The sequence below is a fragment of the Macaca mulatta genome, chromosome 9 (genome assembly GCF_049350105.2).
Source record: "Macaca mulatta isolate MMU2019108-1 chromosome 9, T2T-MMU8v2.0, whole genome shotgun sequence".
NCBI classification, from domain to species: domain Eukaryota; kingdom Metazoa; phylum Chordata; class Mammalia; order Primates; family Cercopithecidae; genus Macaca; species Macaca mulatta.
The window spans coordinates 26,645,049-26,663,611 of NC_133414.1; the positions used below are offsets into that span (position 1 = coordinate 26,645,049).

Below are 18,563 nucleotides of genomic sequence, written 5' to 3' on the forward strand. Positions count from 1 at the left end.
CTTTGATCTGGTATCCAGCAATCTTGCTGAACTTTCTTATTGTTCTCATGTATCTACTGATTTTAAATGATCATATCATGTACAAATAATGACAATTTAATATCTTCACTTCTGATCTTTACATCTCATTTTTCTTTTTCGGTATTTTTGGTTCTTATAGTATTAGTCAAGATTTCAGTACTATGTTACATAGCATCAGTGATACAGTAAGCATTCTTGCCTTAAAGGGAACATCTTAAAAAAATTTCTCCCTTAAGAGTGATGTTGCTAGAGGCAAGCCTTGCCAATTTAAGAAAGTTTCCTTCTATTTGTAGCTTGCCTTTAAAAATAACTAAGTTGTTGAACTTTGTAAAACGCCTTTTTAGTTTGATTAAAATAATTTTTTCTCATTTCTTCTATTTTGAATTTTTTGGGCATATTTTTCTAGTGCTAAAATAACCTTTCATTCTGATATATATTCCACTATATCATGACATATAATTATTTTAATATATTTAAACATTTGTTTAGCCCATATTTCCTTTGAGACTCTTAAATCTACATGCATAGATAAAATGTGGCTGCAATTTTTTTTTTATTGCCCTCATGTGGTTTGGAATAAAAATCATGTAAAGTGAACTGGGTGGGGTTTTCTTTTTCTTTTTTGTTTGTGAAAACATAAAACCAGAACTGTTCCTTAAAAGTTTGGTAGAATTTGTATATAAAGCCATCTAGGCCTGAAGTTTTCAGGGAAGTGAATGATTTAAATTTTTTATGCTTATTGCACTATTAAACTTTTTTCTTCCTTTTGGGGCAAACTGGCGTTTTATATGGTCTATCAACTTATCCTTTTAATCCTTCTCTTTTAGTTTTTCAGTTTGAGAACAATGTATCCTAATACTGCTTTTTAAACATTCCTTTTTATCTCTTCATTCTGCATATGATTTGCATATTTTCTGTTTATTTGCATATTTTCTCTTTAATTCTTGAGTATCCCTTACTATTATTTTTTTTCTTTTGAGACAGAGTCTCGCTCTGTTGCCCAGGCTGGAGTGTAGTGGCGCGATCTCGGCTCACTGCAAGCTCCGCCTCCCAGGTTCACGCCATTCTCCTGCCTCAGCCTCCCAAGTAGCTGGGACTATAGGTGCCCGCCACCATGTCCGGTTAATTTTTTGTATCCTTAGTAGAGATAGGGTTTCACCGTGTTAGCCAGGATGGTCTCCATCTCCTGACCTCATGATCCGCCTGCCTCGGCCTCACAAAGTGCTGGGATTACAGGTGTGAGCTACCGTGCCAGGCCGAGTCTCCCTTATTTATTTTATTTTATTTTTTTAAAACTAGTTTTCTATAACTAGGAAGTTTTTAAAAGTATTTTAAAATACTTTTAGACTTTCAGAAGATTAGTAAAGATAGAAAAGAAAGTTTCTATATACTCTTTATACAGCTTCCTGTAGTAATACATCTTACATAACCATGGTAAAATTATCAAAAGTAAGGAGCTAATATTAACTACAGGCTTCATTCAGGTTTCCTGTTTTTCCACTAATGCCCCTTTTCTGTTCCAGGATATAAATCAGGATACCATATATTGTGGTATGAATTGTGTTCTCCAAAAATTGATATGTTGCAGTCCTAACCTCTAATATCTCACATTGTGATTGTATTTGGTGACAGAATCTTTAAAGAAGTAAGTTAAAATGAGGTCATTTAGGGTGGGTCCTAATCCAGTATGACTGATGTCCTCCTAAGAAATGAGGAGACAGACATGCACAGAGGGAAGACCATGTGAAGACACAAGAAGATGGCCATTTACAAGTCAAGGAGAGAGCTCAGAAGAGAGCAACTCTGCCGACTCCTTTATGTTAAACTTCTAGCTTAAAGAATTGTGAGAAAATAAAGTTCTGTTGTTCAAATCACCCAGTCTGAGATGCTTAGTTATGGCAGCCTTAACAAACTAATACACCATATTTTATTTGCTTGTTGTGTTTCTGGAGAAAGTTTTATTTCAAATTCAGCAGTCCTGGCTTTTTCTATTTCTTCTAAATTTTGTTAAAAATCTAAGCAGCTCCATACCAACATTATTTACAATAGCCAAAAGGGGAAGGAACTCAAGGGGCCTACCACAGATGAATGGCTAAACAAAATGTGGTGTATATAAAAAATGGAATCTTGTTAAGCCTTAAAAAGGAAGGAAATTCTGACACATGCTACAACATGGATGAACCTTGGGGACATTATACTAAGTGAAATGAGCCAGTTATGAAAAGACAAATAATGTGTGATTCCACATATATGAGGAACCTAGAGTAGTTAAATTCATAGAGAGAGAAAGGTAGTTTTAATCCAAGAGCTTGGCAGAGTTGGGGAATAGGGATTTGTCATTTAAAGGGAACAGAGTTTCAGTTTTGCAAGATGAAAAGAGTTCCCAAGATTGGTTGCACAATAATATGTATGTACTCAATACTATAAAAGCATATGTTACAAATGGTTAAGATGGTAAATTCTGTTGTATATATTTTACCATAATTAAAAAGCCAAAACATGGCTGGGCACAGTGGCTCAAGCCTGTAATCCTAGCACTTTGGGAGGCTGAGGCGGGTGGATCACCTGAGGTCAGGAGTTCAAGACCACCCTGGTCAACATAGTGAAACCCCATCTCTCCTAAATATAGAAAAATTAGCAGGGCATGGTGGTGCGTACCTGTAGTCCCAGCTATTCCGGAGGCTTAGGCAGGAGAATCACTTCAACCGGGGAGGTGGAGGTTGCAGTGAGCTGAGATCGTGCCATTGTACTCCAGCCTGGGTGACAGAGACTCTGTCTCAAAAAGCCAAAACATAAAACCATGAACCAGCCCCTTCTTTAGTCCATGTCTTTTTATATTTATCAGAGGCAGCTAGAAAGAGCCAGGTGTAGCATTTCTGCATTTGTCTAGAAACTTCCTCAGCCGGATCTACAAATTCACTTGTTCACAGGGGATGGTGCTGTCAAACTTTCTACTTACTATATAACAAAAGTCCCTTTTGTTCCTGCCTCCAATAACATTGTCTTCATTGTCCTTCAAAACTCACCAACAGATTCCCACTTTCATTAACCATCACTGAGGCCCTTTCAGCGTTTGCTTGGTCCCAAAGTCACTGGCATAGGTTTAGAGTTTTCATTATGGCAATAATCCATTTCTAGGCACTGGATTCTGTTCTGGCTGTCTATTGTTAGAAGTGAGTGACTAATGGCAGCTGATCTACAGGCACCTGTTTTCATCAATCTATTTCAGCAGAACTTCTACCTTGATATCCCATCAATATTGACCACATAGGCTGTTACTGTCCATTTTTTTTGCAGTGACGGAGCAGAGAAATTATTGTCCAAGGTAACATGGGGAGGGAGAAAAGCAGAATTTCAAGTCTTTCCATCAGCCTATCCAGTCTTTCTCTCTATCCATTCCTCCATAGCAGTTTATGATATTTTCAATTTGCTTGGGTATTTTTTTTTCTGGAGGGGTGGGATGTTGGTTTAGCTACTCCTTGCTTCTCTTGTGTCTGCAATTCCTCCAAAGTTAATTTTTGGCTGTGGGCTGATTTAGGAGCTGAGGAAAAATGTTAAAAAAAGATACAGACCATGTAAATTTCAGTGGGGAAAACATATCATTGAAAATCAAATATTATAATATAGCGTGCTAATTGATATGAAGAAGGTAAGCACAGTGTATTATGGGAGAATAAGGGACTGTCTTCCATATCAGACTTGGAGTTCATGGGAGGCTTTATAAAGTGGCCAGGTAGAAGGTATAATGTAAAGCATACTTTAGGCAAAAGGACTTCATGTATAAAGGCATCTATGAAAGAATGGTTTGAGATAGCATGAATTTTTTAGGACTCTAAATGTAGTTCTGAATTGTCTGGAACAAGGAATATATGCATGAGAGTGGTTGGAGAAGTTGGAAGTAGCAGGGCCCTGCTTATGTCATTCCAGGGAACTTGGATTTTAAGCTTTAGGAAAGTGAGCAATACTGATTTCAAATAGGGAATTGTCAGGATTGGGTTTATATGTTTCAAATATTACATAGAAAGTAGTATATGATTCTTCGGCTTCAGCAACCCTTACTTGCATGGGAACTTTCTAAAATCCTGGAATGGGTACTAGAAATGAGTTTTGTGGTCAACTGTTTTTGTAAAATTTGCAAAAATAAGATATTTTGAATGCAATGGTCTCTTTCTGGTATAATGTGCCTCCATTACACTTTTCCTAGGCTGTGGGCAGTTTTGCAAACTGGTTAAGAGGAAGTTTAGGATTTTTGTTTTAGTCTGGGTTTAGAAATATATATTAAAGTTGTTTGTGGTCACTTCTGTGTATAGTGAAGTTACTGGCCATTCTGGAATAGAAATGGCTTCTGGTAATACTCTTAATGCCCATGGTGCCTACCCATCCAACAGCTATCACCCAAAGACCTAGGGCCAAAGGTCGTCTTGTCACTTAAATGTGTATTCATGATTTTGTTTTTCTTAAAGAAGGTCCCTACACCATACAAACGTCAAGAGCTACAAACCAGGATCTTTACTTGGAGCAATGTCAAACAGGACCCAAGAGTATGCTATTATTAAACATTTTTAACCCGGGAAAGATGAGGGCCTAGAGCAAGGCAGTGGCCATGCATATGGAAGAGAAGGGTCAAGATACAAGAAGCACAAAGGGAATCCAACCTCTGGCACTTGGCCATTGCTTTGACTTGGAGGTCCATTCACAGAGAAAGACCAGTAGGGAAATGGTGTTTGATGGGCTGAATCCTGCTTTGGGCTTGTTGTTCTATTGATGGACAAATAGAGGAAAATGCTGGTCTGCAGTGTAGCTGAGCACCCAGGTGTTTGGGGGATCCTATTTGCTATATTTTCCATTCTCTGGAGGCCACTTACAGGCTATTTTTTGACCCTCACTTTCGTGTCCTGAGGCCATGAAACAGCAGCCAGCTTTCTCACCCTCAGAATTTCCCAGGAACACTTCCGCCCCTGAGATGCCCACTCAGGGGATGCAGGGCGCAGGCCCGATGGGGCTCTCGCCGGGCCTGGTCTGTGATGGGACACATGGGTCCTTGGGTGTTGGATCTTCGCGTCCCTTTCGGCAGGATGCTCTTCCCCACGAAGAGAGGGTTTTCTTTCTATTCCCCAAACCTCCGCTTCCCCCGGACAGGAAGTCTACAGCAGCTTCCCCCAGGGTTTTATAAGTCTCTAGGCGCCCAGGCTTAGGCTCTAATGAAGAAGCCTCAGTGTTGATTTCCCAGCTGGGAAACATAGCTCATTATCTTCCATGGTTTTGCACAATCTGGAATGCTTCACAAGCTGGGCTTGAGGTCTGCGGTGACTTTTTAGTTTCCATGTATGAACTTGGAATGAAGGGCAAAAGCTTTCAGTCAGTTGAGTTGCCTTTTTCTGAAGTCAGTTTTCCCCAGGGAAGGAAACCACCACAGTAATTGCAGCTTTTTATTTTCCAAGTTAGCCGATGTCTGAGTAAACTGGAATTCCACTGTCTGGGAACTGAACTGCCATGGCAAGATTGTTGAGAAAAACTTGACCTCATTATTACCAGCAATTGTGGAACGAGTAGAAATGCATATTGATTAGTTTGCCAATTGCAAGTATTTTCTAAATAAGATAGTCAAGAAAGAAAACCAAAATGTATTGGACAACAGTAGTCCGGTGAGAAGCTTTATGATACTGATGATTTAGAGTGTTTTTATAAACCTGTTCTAATTATACCTTGAACTGTGTTGAGTCAGAATAGAGACTTAAGTGTTAGACCTAATACCATAAAAACCCTAGAAGAAAACCTAGGTAATACCATTCAGGACATAGGCATGGGCAAGGACTTCATGTTTAAAACACCAAAAGCAACGGCAACAAAAGCCAAAATTGACAAATGGGATCTCATTAAACTAAAGAGCTTCTGCACAGCAAAAGAAACTACCATCAGAGTGAACAGGCAACCTACAGAATGGGAGAAAATTTTTGCAATCTACTCATCTGACAAAGGGCTAATATCCAGAACCTACAAAGAACTCAAACAAATTTACAAGAAAAAAACAAACAACCCCATCAAAAAGTGGGCAAAGGATATGAACAGACATTTCTCAAAAGAAGACATGCATACAGCCAACAGACACATGAAAAAATGCTCATCATCACTGGCCATCAGAGAAATGCAAATCAAAACCACAATGAGATACCATCTCACACCAGTTAGAATGGCAATCATTAAAAAGTCAGGAAACAACAGGTGCTGGAGAGGATATGGAGAAATAGGAACACTTTTACACTGTTGGTGGGATTGTAAACTAGTTCAACCATTATGGAAAACAGTATGGCGATTCCTCAAGGATCTAGATCTAGAAGTACCATATGACCCAGCCATCCCATTACTGGGTATATACCCAAAGGATTATAAATCATGCTGCTATAAAGACACATGCACACGTATGTTCATTGCAGCACTATTCACAATAGCAAAGACTTGGAATCAACCCAAATGTCCATCAGTGACAGACTGGATTAAGAAAATGTGGCACATATACACCATGGAATACTATGCAGCCATAAAAAAGGATGAGTTTGTGTCCTTTGTAGGGACATGGATGCAGCTGGAAACCATCATTCTCAGAAAACTATTGCAAGAATAGAAAACCAAACACCGCATGTTCTCACTCATAGGTGGGAACTGAACAATAAGATCACTTGGACTCGGGAAGGGGAACATCACACACCAGGGCCTATTTGGGGGAGGGGGGAGGGATTGCATTGGAAGTTATACCTGATGTAAAGGACGAATTGATGGGTGCTGACGAGTTGATGGGTGCAGCACACCAACATGGCACAAGTATACATATGTAACAAACCTGCACGTTATGCACATGTACCGTAGAACTTAAAGTATAATAATAATAATAATAAAAAAGAAATTTCACCTCAGTGAGACTTATCCTGACCACCCTTAAAATTTTTTTTAAAGTTTTCTATTTCATCCCCTTTATCTGCTTGAAATTGTTTTCCCCATGGAACTTATTTTTTTTTTTTTGTAAAATATAGTATAATTTAGTCATTTATTTTACCTATTTCTCTATCCCACACTAGAATTAAGCTCTATGAAGGCAGGATTTTATGTTCCTACTTACTGATGCATTTCAAAAACCAAGAAAAATTCTGGCACATAGTAAGCACTCACTGAGTATCTACTGAATGAATGAAAGAATGTTATTTCCAAAGAGCATAAAGTAGAATGAGAAGCGGGCTTAGATGATTGGATTAACTTTTATGGAACATAGTTCGATGGAAGGTTCTAGTGGTGAAAGCAGTCAGTATGTCAACGAATGGTGATTGAAGCCCTACTTTACTCCAAATGATAGTTCCCCAAATCCTCCAGAATTTAGTATCTACTGTCCATTAAATACTTTTGTCATTTTCAAAATGTCTTATGTCTTTTAGTGTTCCTTGGGGGTAGGTTTGCCTTTCTGTCGTACATAGTGTGTCTTACAGTGATATGCACATACCAAGCAAATATTTGTTGAAAGAGGAAAGGAGTGAACTGGGTTAAGGCATTAGGTTACTTGGAAATCCATTCATTTATCACATAAACATGTGTTTTATTGCCTTATGGCCCACAACAGTAATATTTTGCAAGATGGGGTCTATATTTCTGAATGATCAGCGTGTTTTCTGCAATCTTTGGGTTTTCATTTCTCCGATCATCTGGAAAATCAACTCAAACGTATTCTGGATTATCTGGATAAACCAAATACTGGCAGGAAGTCTTAGTGTCCCTATTTGTTTCTGTGTATCTTTTGAGCATGTAGGCACTAGGTAATGTAGTACTTTTCTCACAGGTTAAAGAAAAGAACACAGGCAGACTGAAAAAAGAAATGATTTATTCACCCCAAAGGAAGCCCAAATGGCATTAAGCCATTCTGTTAGAATGCTTCACAGTAGTTTAAAAGGAGAAAAGAGATGAGAGGAATGAGTCATAACATGTGTGGCAAAATAAGATTGCTGAACTAGCAGTCAGTGCTACATTCCTGTTTTGAGAGGTGACTTTGTTTTGGCAAAGCATAAGGTTTGGTTTTCTTAAATGAATATTTTAAATTTGGTTTTTGTTGGTTTTATAGTTTTGTTTGCATTTATATTGTAATTCTGTGGGATTCCTTGTTGCTACAGGAGCTATAAAATCAGGAATTTGAGCCTACTTTTTTGTTTTATATATATGAGTGATATCATAATGAAAAATTGTTTAAATTAGGGGTGTGGGACCTTGAAAATGTGTTTTCATTTGAGTAGTTTTTAGTGGGGTATATATACTTAAGTTTGTGAAAAACGACATTATAAAGCTTCAGGGCCCAGGATGCAGAATATTTATTTCAATAAAGTCCATGTGTGATAGTTCAGTGTTGGACAGCTATTTCTGCAGCAACTGCTGCTAGTGGTGCTGCTGGTGGTGAAAAATAGAAAGGAGGGAATCTTAGGAAAATATAGAGAGAAAGTTGGTTGGAGGAAGTGGAGGAATTTTAGACCAACTTGGAGCTTTCTTTGCAATTTAGCTTTTGACTGGCTCTGAATTTGTGAGTTGTCTTTCTTAGTGACACTTCTCAAATGGCTAAGCGAAATGCAGTCTCTTCGTTTCCAGATTTAAAAGAAAAAAATTGTAGTCAGCATTTCTGTAGTGAGGCAAATCTCTATGTGTAATGCGGAACACTGGGAGACATAAAGAGCTGTTTCGAGTTATTAGGATGGGAGATCAGAGGAATGAGATGCTTATTTGCTGATACTGTCCTCCCTACTCCCCAATCTTCCTAGCCCTGCAATGGGAAATAGGAGTAGAAAGAAATAAACCGAAGGCTTTATTTCAATTTACTTTACTAGAAGAGGTTCTGAGAGCAAGTGTTATTTTACAGTCACATTTTCTGCCATGTCTAGAGCAATATCGTCCTGGAGTTCAGGCAATCAACACATATTTATTGAGCACCTATCATGTACCGGCCATTATATAAGGAAGTGAAGACAGCTCCCTGCCTTTGGACTTACATAAAGCCAATACTTAATGATTTTCTTCTACTGTGTGTCTTCTCTTGGTACACTTTGGTTGAATATGAGTGGGCAATTTGACAATTTTTGGCATATTCTTTATGATAATTTTATAATTTCAAGGATAAAGTACAGAGAAATCATAAATGCCCAGATTAATTTGTTCTTTTTATCCTTTTCTGTTTCTAGGGGTGTCATGAAAGTTGACATAAATCTTCAGAAAGTGGACATTGACCAATGCTCAAGTGATGGCTGGTTTTCAGGAACTCATAAATGCCACCTCAATAATTCAGAGGTAAGAAGATGAAAATAAAATCCTTTTTAAGCTCAGAAATATGTTATTTTGAATATGTTATATTTGTGGGGGTAAATGAACAAGAGGCATCTTACTGGGAACAAAATCTTTGTAGGTCTCAGTGCCGCCAAATGAACTGAACTAGGAGTAGAAAATAAGATTTGTGTAGAATAACTGTTCATTTGGGGACTGAAAGAAGGCCAAACTACAATTACATCTGAAGTTTGACTTCACTCAAAGCCTGGCCCTATTCTTCAAAATGGGCTGGAAATTTAAAATAGTCCTGAGATGAGAAATCAGTCCCAGGAAGGGTCAAATTATGCCTGTTTTTATGGAATATGATGTTTATTGAAATATTGGTGGTATTCATTCAGACACACTGCTATCTGCTAGAAGAGCACTAGACAAGGTATGGTGGGGCAATTTTGAAAACAAGGAGAAAACACTGTACAGGGTCCTGGAAAGGAATTGTGTATATGTGTGTGTATTTGTTCAGTTTTTAGTCCCTATTCATGCTGAATTTGATGATAACTCTGGTTGATAGGAAACAGGCATAGAGATCATGCTTCTGGAAATAAGACTATCACGTGTCTTTTGTAGTTTCAGAGAAGAAATATGACGACATAATAGTGATTTCATTTTTAGTAGTCCATTTTCAAGGTCCTCAAACTGTGAAATAAACATACAATAAAGTTCTTGATCTTAAATACTTGGGCTATTTCAACATTGATTCCATGACTTTGTGAGGAAAGTCAGCTTGCTTTATTTAAAACAGAGGGGATATTTCCACAAATGTAGTAATTTACATCTTTAATTTGAATTTTTGCCATTTGTGAAAGGTGATTGTACATAGTGTAATTTTTAAGGAAGGAATTTTAAATCAGAAGGAAATTTAGGAATAAGCACTTATTTGTACCATTACACACAAAAAAATGCACAGACACGTGTACAGGTATATATGCATGCATATACACGTATATATGCCCATTGATTATTTACCATGTATACACCCACCGTGCATACTCCTGCCACACACAACCCACATACCCCTGTACTCCCACACCCTAAATATCTTTTCACTGTTTCCCACATCCACCATGCATTCAATACATACTTCCACCCTGCCACCACACTCTCCACAGCATCCCTCAATCCTCTTGCCCCCAAACCGTAAGAAGCCCCCATAATGCCCCATATCCCTCTAAATCTATCACATGTCTCCACCATATCCTGATGATCCCCCACTTCGTCAATACATTCCCACAGCCCCCCCATTCCCTCATATCCACACCCCTCCTCCCACATCTCCATACACCTCCACAGAGATTGCCATCCACAGTTAATGTTTCCACCTTGCTAACTCACAAAATTGAGCTCTTCTTTTGGTCTCCTTTAAATGTTCTTAGGGTTTTGAACATTTCTGAGCCTCCACTTAAGATGATTCGGGCATTTCTAAGATATGAATTTCAATTGCTTGGCTTGGTGAATATCTTCAGCCTGATTATTATCTCCATGCCAATGTCTACAGCAATATTCTTCTGTTAAGAGCAGATAGCCACTTAGTGTTGTCTTTTAGCCAGAGTGGACTTTTTTCTGCATGGGTGTCATATTGTGGATATTGATCTGTGTGTGTTCATTTCTATATAGCCTTGTGTTAGTGGTGCTCCTGGGTGGTTCAACAAGCAGTCTGCCTAGAAATAAGGAGATACTTACTTTTCAGTTTGTTACAGTGGCTGCTTGCCTCTAATAATCATGGTGTGGTTTTGTGTCCTTACAGTGCATCTGTTTATTTGACTAGATGGTCATACTACAAGAACCTCTTTTTCCTTTTGGAAGATTGATTTATTTTCATTGCATCAGGATGATTAATTTTCTGGGTTTTGTGTCTTTTTAAAGCTTTGAGATAAACTAGGTTATTTCAAGATAAAATATTATCCTCTCTTCTGATTAACAAAGATTAGGTTGAAATGTATAACTTTTGGGATTATATATGGGAGCATTATATTTATTAAATTCCTACTGAAAAAGGTGGAAAAATATTCTACAATTTCATTAGAAAATATTGTAGAAAGAAGCTAAGTGATCGAAAAGCAGTATCAAAACAATGGATCTACAGAGTGTATGTTCAACTTGCAGTCTGTGTCCCTCTTGCCACCTTTTGTTGCCCAGGTACTGGAGTTGGGAGTAAAGAATCTTTGTGTCCTGGCTATGCTCAGGAGGCCCTCATGGGGTAGCCTTCCCTGCACAGGTCTGTCCTGGAACTCTTCACACATTTTATTGGGCTTCTCTAAGGTTGTATAGTTTGTGCTGATCGCTCTAGGCACCTGCAACAGTTCTGGGCCACATCCTCAGTGTAGTTACTGGGAATAGTTTTTCAGTCCCTTTCCCATACAAATGTGAGTTAGAGATTAGAAGCTGGCTTCTCTGGAGGTTTTTACTGCTTGGGAAAACAGAAAGAAACATCTCTCGCTTGTGGCATTTTTCATGTGTTCTGGCTCCACTTTATTCTTTGTAACAACCCCCCCATTACCACCCCAAGGATTGCTGTGTAAGCTGGCTTATTTTGGGAAGCACTTACCATGATCCACATTTGTGGGATGTAGGGTCCTGTCTTTATGAATGTCCATTCGTTAGAAATAAAGACACTCGTCTTGGTTTACAGTGGGTTTTATCTTGCTGATGTTTGACATTCTTCTCTTGTAAACAATAGACAAAGTTACAAATTTCAAAGTTATAAATGAGGCAGACTTTTCACTGTAAAAATTTTTCTAGCGATGTTGGAAAACTTTTCAGCCTCTAGGGTATGTACAACCAGAATATCAGGTCTGATGTTGGAAACAGATAAGTGACATGGAAGCAATGACAAAAGCCTCAGGAGCATTTTAGAAAGGCATGGAATGGTTTGTGAAGAAAATAATCTCTCGGGTTTAGGTCTTCATAAGGTCTAGGAGGCCAGTAAGCATTTTTCGAAGGACATGTCTTCATAACTAATCTAGATTACTGCAAAATGGACTTGGTCAGTTTTCACATCCTCTCCTACAGAATAGTTTAAACATAAAATTAATTGATATTAATTTTTGTTTTAAATATTTTCTTTTGCTTTGTTTCCACTATAAGAAGTTTTAAAAAAAGTTGTTTGAAATAGAAAATATTAGGAGAGTATCCTGGAAACTCTTTGGTTATATTCCATTAGTAAATACCTTCTAAATATCAGTCCATGGTATATACATATTTTAAATTTAGAGCATATATACATTTTTTGTTATATTTTTGTGTTAAGTATATTATAAATCAGAAAATTTTACAAGGTTGAGATGAAGATGAAATAACATTTTAATGTAAATTACATTACTTTGTTAAAATACTTGTATTTTTATAGCAATAGAATTGATTCATAATTTTAATAAAATTTTTGGTGAGACTTAAGATTATGTCATAATTTTTGAAAATCTTTGTTTAATACTTAGTAATGCAGTGATTCAGAGGTCTCTACGTTCACTTTATTTTTTATTTATTTATTTATTTTTTTTTTTGAGACGGAGTCTCGCTGTGTCGCCCAGGCTGGAGTGTAGTGGCCGGATCTCAGCTCACTGCAAGCTCTGCCTCCCGGGTTTTTACGCCATTCTCCTGCCTCAGCTTCCTGAGTAGCCAGGACTACAGGCGCCCGCCACCTCGCCCGGCTAGTTTTTTGTATTTTTTAGTAGAGACGGGGTTTCACCGTGTTAGCCAGGATGGTCTCGAACTCCTGACCTCGTGATCCGCCCGTCTCGGCCTCCCAAAGTGCTGGGATTACAGGCTTGAGCCACCGCGCCCGGCCCTCACTTTATTTTTATACTTAGTTTTAATACTGTCATGGTTGAAAAAGATTCCTCACAAGGATAAATCAGTCCAAATTGAAGTAATAAATTGTCAACTGTGTTTGCTACCAATTTTTGCAGAGGTTTTCTTTGCAGAGATACAGCTGGCAATTCTTCATCTTACTTGATGTCAATTGGTCCTTGCAAACTAATTCGAAAGCTGGTCATTTTAATATTTTAAAGGAATAGGTTAAAAACCCACTGAATCTCTTTGTGTTAAATATATTAAAGCCGACTAGGACATTTTATTTCCAAGTTTAAACTGTAGAGGTATGTGAATATTTATAGGTTTTGGCAACAAAAACCACTTAACACTGAAAATATTTTCAAATATCCATTTTCAAAATGCTCACTTGAAAAGACTTTCTTATGGATTGTTAAAACGGCTTTGAAGGAATTTTTTTTTTTTTTTTAATACCTGTTTCACAGACGTTATTGACAACCAACCACTTGCCATCCCAGAACAGATCAGCAAATTTGGAACATTTGTCTTTTTTTGTAAAAAGCAATATATAACCCATCTTTAAGCTCAGAAGTGAGCAGTTCATTTTGAGATAATCAGAGAATCTTTATGGGGGAAGATTTTCTGGGTCACACACCATCTTATGAAGAATCGTGAATATTTTACACTTTAAAATAATACACTCTGAAAATTCATCTAAATGGCCAAATGTAGAGGCAATAAATGGAAAATTGAAGCAAATGAAGGAACCTAGTGACCAGTGTCAGTGTTTTTCTGTCTTGAAACTCCCAGTTTTCCTTCAGGATGTCCCAAGTGCCTTCTCAGATTTGTGATCATGTGAAGGGTAGATTGAGTGAGGGCATTAATATTAATTCAAGTCCTAAATAAGACAAGGCTTAACAGCTTATGTTTCTTTTATTAAAACGTTAAATGTAAACAGATTCCAGTATTTTCCTTATGCATGCCAATTAAAGTTGTGTTTGCTCTGCTTCGGAGACCACTTTTTGAAGATAGCAGATTCGCTGGAGTGGTTGTGTTATCACCCCAGTCATTGGTCTTATATTGCTCTAAGACAGTTTCCCCTGTCTCCTCTTTTCTATGGAATGTATTGGGTGAAAATCTATTTGTAACTCTTTACTACTCTATCAAATGTAAGTTTAATGAATCTCTAAAGCTAAATTTTAAAGAAGCCTGAAAAGGTAAGAAAGCACATCATTTGGTATATGAGAAGACGAACAGAATACAAAGATTCAAAGACAGCAGAAAAACCCTCTTACATACAAAATGTAACTTACTCATTTGGCTACAGCAGGTTTAGAGTACTTTTCTAGAGATCTTTCATTTGACTTTTCATTTAGTGACTCACTTAGAAATAGCTACGTGTCAGTTCCATCTCATGGTTGCTATCTCACCATTGCTCTTCTTTTCTCCAGAAAGTTTCTGTTTAACAAACACTATTGTTCACCTATCTCTAGAGCCATGCTGTCTAGTATGATAGCCACTAGCCACATGTTGCTTTTGAAGTTTAAACCAATTAAAATTAAACAAAATCAAAACAGGAAGTTTCTAGCCTCACTAACCTGATTTCAAGCATTTAAGAGCCCATAACTAGTGGCTACCATGCTGAAAAATACAGTGGACAGCTCTGCTCTAGGATATAGTCTAGCTTATAGCATAGTCCAGCCGCACAGGTTTTTTAAAACTTTCAAATCCCTGGCTTTCCTTGTACACTTGAGTCAGTAACATTGCCTTAAAATTCACTGAGGGACATTTAAGGACAAAGTTAAAATGAATTTTGGCTTATGCAATCTTCTTATGATCTGTGTTAGTGCAATTGAAACTAAGTAATGAGAATGTTGCAAGCTATTTTTAATGCCATTATTTCACACTGGAAACTGTAACAGTCTTATAGTAAGTGAGGAGTAAACACTGGTAATCATTGTGGATATTTACATTTTAATTGTATTTGTAGCACAACTTCTCTTTTCCCCTATTACTAGGGTGAAATGTGGTTATTTAATATAAAGTCACAGTCTTCTTTTGGAATGTAGGACAATGATCAGGTGTTCATTTGTGCCTAGAACAGTACCTGACACTGTGGAATTAATGGAGATAATCTGCTGTTGTTAGATGGCCTCCCTCTAATACATGGCCATCATTTTTGATCAATTGCCCAAAATAAATTTAAACAAAATACTTTTTTTTTTGTAGCGGTTGCCTTTCAGGTATTTGAAGACTGCTGTTAGCTACCTTCTAAGTCTTCTTTCTTCTAGGCTAATCTTCTGTTTCAGTCACATATCACTGGTTTACCAGGCTTAGCCAAAGGAGGCCATATCACCACTGTATGGATCCTCATTTGTTTTTGGAGTGCTAAAGCCTATCTTGTTTGATTTTGTTACAGTCTTTCTTTTTAAAGTTAATAGAAACCGACGGTATTTTTCTGAGTTTTCCACTATGCTCTCGAGAGTTATTTGGAATAGAGATTCTCAGATCGTTTCAAAGCTAGGGTTAGAAATCACTGTGCTAAAACCACTGAGCCGGGAGCCTAATAAGTCAGTTAAGGGCAAACTGCTTGTTTCCGATGTTTCCAGCAACTGAGCCAAGAGTTCACCAGTGGCTATCGCCATCTTGTGGTTGGGGGAAAGAGAGAGAGAAAATCTGTAGTAGGAAATTAAATGACATTAAACTATTTCTTTGTTGTCTAGATGTCTCTTTTACTATTAAAATGCAATACATGTTTCCCTGTGTACAGTTGCAAGCTATTTGTGTGTTGTATTCTGGTTAAATACTAAACCACCGTTTCCATCACTGTCTCATGTAACCCAGTTCTGACTTTAGTCTCTTCACATACAATTAGGTGTACTAGGCTTCTCTCTTTGAGGACACTTTAAAAGTTTGCTGAACTATTATTCTTAGTAATTCTTCTTCTTATTATTATGGTTAATAACATACAAGCTATCTTTTCCATGCGATACCTTTTATAACATTATTTAAAATTCATTATTTTAGGTCCTAGTGGTGAATAAGACAGAGGAAATTTATAATTTAAAAGAAATTATTGCATTCTAGAGGGAACCAGAGAACTTAGAAATATACCAATTGACTTTAAATTTTTTATGTACTAAATTTTCTAGGTGATATATACTAAAATATATTAATTTCTGAGACATAAGACTTGTCATAAAAGAGAAGTCTTCACATGTATTTTAGAAGTGCAGGAATTTATTGAATTGGCAAGCAGTAAAAAAGAATTATACTCAATGTTGGTGAGGATATTCTCATGTGATATTGGTAGGATGCAAATTGTTATAAATTTTTCGACAATATGGTAAAAATGTATCATTAAAAATGCATACTTTTTTGTTCTACCTGTGTTTTCTCTACTTCTACATTAAATAATTTATCTAAGCCTGGGGAACATAGCGAGACCCTGTCTCTACGAAAAAATGGTAAAAATTAGCAAGGTTTAGTGGCACATGCCTGTAGTTCCAGTTACTCAGGAGGCTAAGGGGGGAAGATCTTTCGAGCCCAGAAGTTTGAGGCTGCGGTGAGCTATGATTGTGCCCTTGCACTTCAGCCTGGACAACAGAGTGAGACCTCATTTCTAAAAAATAATAATTTATCTAAGAAAACATTAGAACATTCTAAAATATATAAATATAATTCTAAAATATAATTCATAAATATATATGTACTCGACTGCTTATCACAGTATTACATATTGTCGTAAAAATTTAGAAACAAATGCATAATAAAGAATTGGGTAAGTAAATTATAGTGGACCCAAATAATATCATACCATTGTGCTACTTAAAATGAGTACTATTCATTCATTGATGTACAATGATGTTCGTTACATATATTAAAGAAAATAAACAGGTTCTCCAGTATGGTTTAAGGATTAGTAAGCATTTGGAGATATAGAGAAAAGTGATGTTTGTAAGAAAGGCTTTCTGGCATGTATTGAGTGGAGTAGATAAGTAGAAGCTTGGTAAGAAGGAGCCAATGTTTCCGCCCCCCCCCACCCCGAATGTGAACCCCTTTAGTTTTTGTTTGTTTGTTTTGTTTTGTTTTTTGTTTTTATTTATTTATTTATTTATTTTATTATACTTTAAGTTCTAGGGTACATGTGCATAATGTGCAGGTTTGTTACATATGTATACTTGTGCCATGTTGGTGTGCTGCACCCATCAACTCGTCAGCACCCATCAACTCATCCTTTACATCAGGTATAACTTCCAATGCAATCCCTCCCCCCTCCCCCAAATAGGCCCTGGTGTGTGATGTTCCCCTTCCTGAGTCCAAGTGATCTTATTGTTCAGTTCCCACCTATGAGTGAGAACATGCGGTGTTTGGTTTTCTATTCTTGCGATAGTTTGCTGAGAATGATGGTTTCCAGCTGCATCCATGTCCCTACAAAGGACACAAATTCATCCTTTTGTATGGCTGCATAGTATTCCATGGTGTATATGTGCCACATTTTCTTCATCCAATCTGTCACTGATGAACATTTGGGTTGATTCCAAGTCTTTGCTATTGTGAATAGTGCTGCAATGAACATACATGTGCATGTGTCTTTATAGCAGCATGATTTATAATCCTTTGGGTATATACCCAGTAATGGGATGGCTGGGTCATATGGCACTTCTAGTTCTAGATCCTTGAGGAATCGCCATACTGTTTTCCACAATGGTTGAACTAGTTTACAATCCCACCAACAGTGTAAAAGTGTTCCTATTTCTCCACATCCTCTCCAGCACCTGTTGTTTCCTGACTTTTTAATGATCGCCATTCTAACTGGTGTGAGATGGTATCTCATTGTGGTTTTGATTTGCATTTCTCTGATGGCCAGTGATGCTGAGCATTTTTTCATGTGTCTGTTGGCTGTATGAATGTCCTCTTTTGAGAAATGTCTGTTCATATCCTTTGCCCACTTTTTGATGGGGTTGTTTGTTTTTTTCTTGTAAATTTGTTTGAGTTCTTTGTAGGTTCTGGATATTAGCCCTTTGTCCGATGAGTAGATTGCAAAAATTTTCTCCCATTCTGTAGGTTGCCTGTTCACTCTCATGGTAGTTTCTTTTGCTGTGCAGAAGCTCTTTAGTTTAATGAGATCCCATTTGTCAATTTTGGCTTTTGTTGCCATTGCTTTTGGTGTTTTAAACATGAAGTCCTTGCCCATGCCTATGTCCTGAATGGTATTACCTAGGTTTTCTTCTAGGGTTTTTATGGTATTAGGTCTAACATTTAAGTCTCTAATCCATCTTGAATTAATTTTCGTATAAGGAGTAAGGAAAGGATCCAGTTTCAGCTTTCTACTTATGGCTAGCCAATTTTCCCAGCACCATTTATTAAATAGGGAATCCTTTCCCCATTTCTTGTTTTTCTCAGGTTTATCAAAGATCAGATGGCTGTAG

At 37.4% G+C, this 18,563-nt stretch overlaps 1 protein-coding gene across 1 annotated transcript in view; it reads left to right on the top strand.

The window, feature by feature from the left end:
• Nucleotides 1–18,563, top strand: part of GPR158 (G protein-coupled receptor 158) — a 432,618-nt gene that overhangs the window by 31,375 nt on the left and 382,680 nt on the right. Inside the window, exon 2 of the mRNA XM_001101165.5 lies at nt 9,225–9,330. Within this exon, the coding sequence (XP_001101165.3) occupies nt 9,225–9,330 (106 nt within the window). The remainder of the gene's footprint in view (nt 1–9,224; nt 9,331–18,563) is intronic.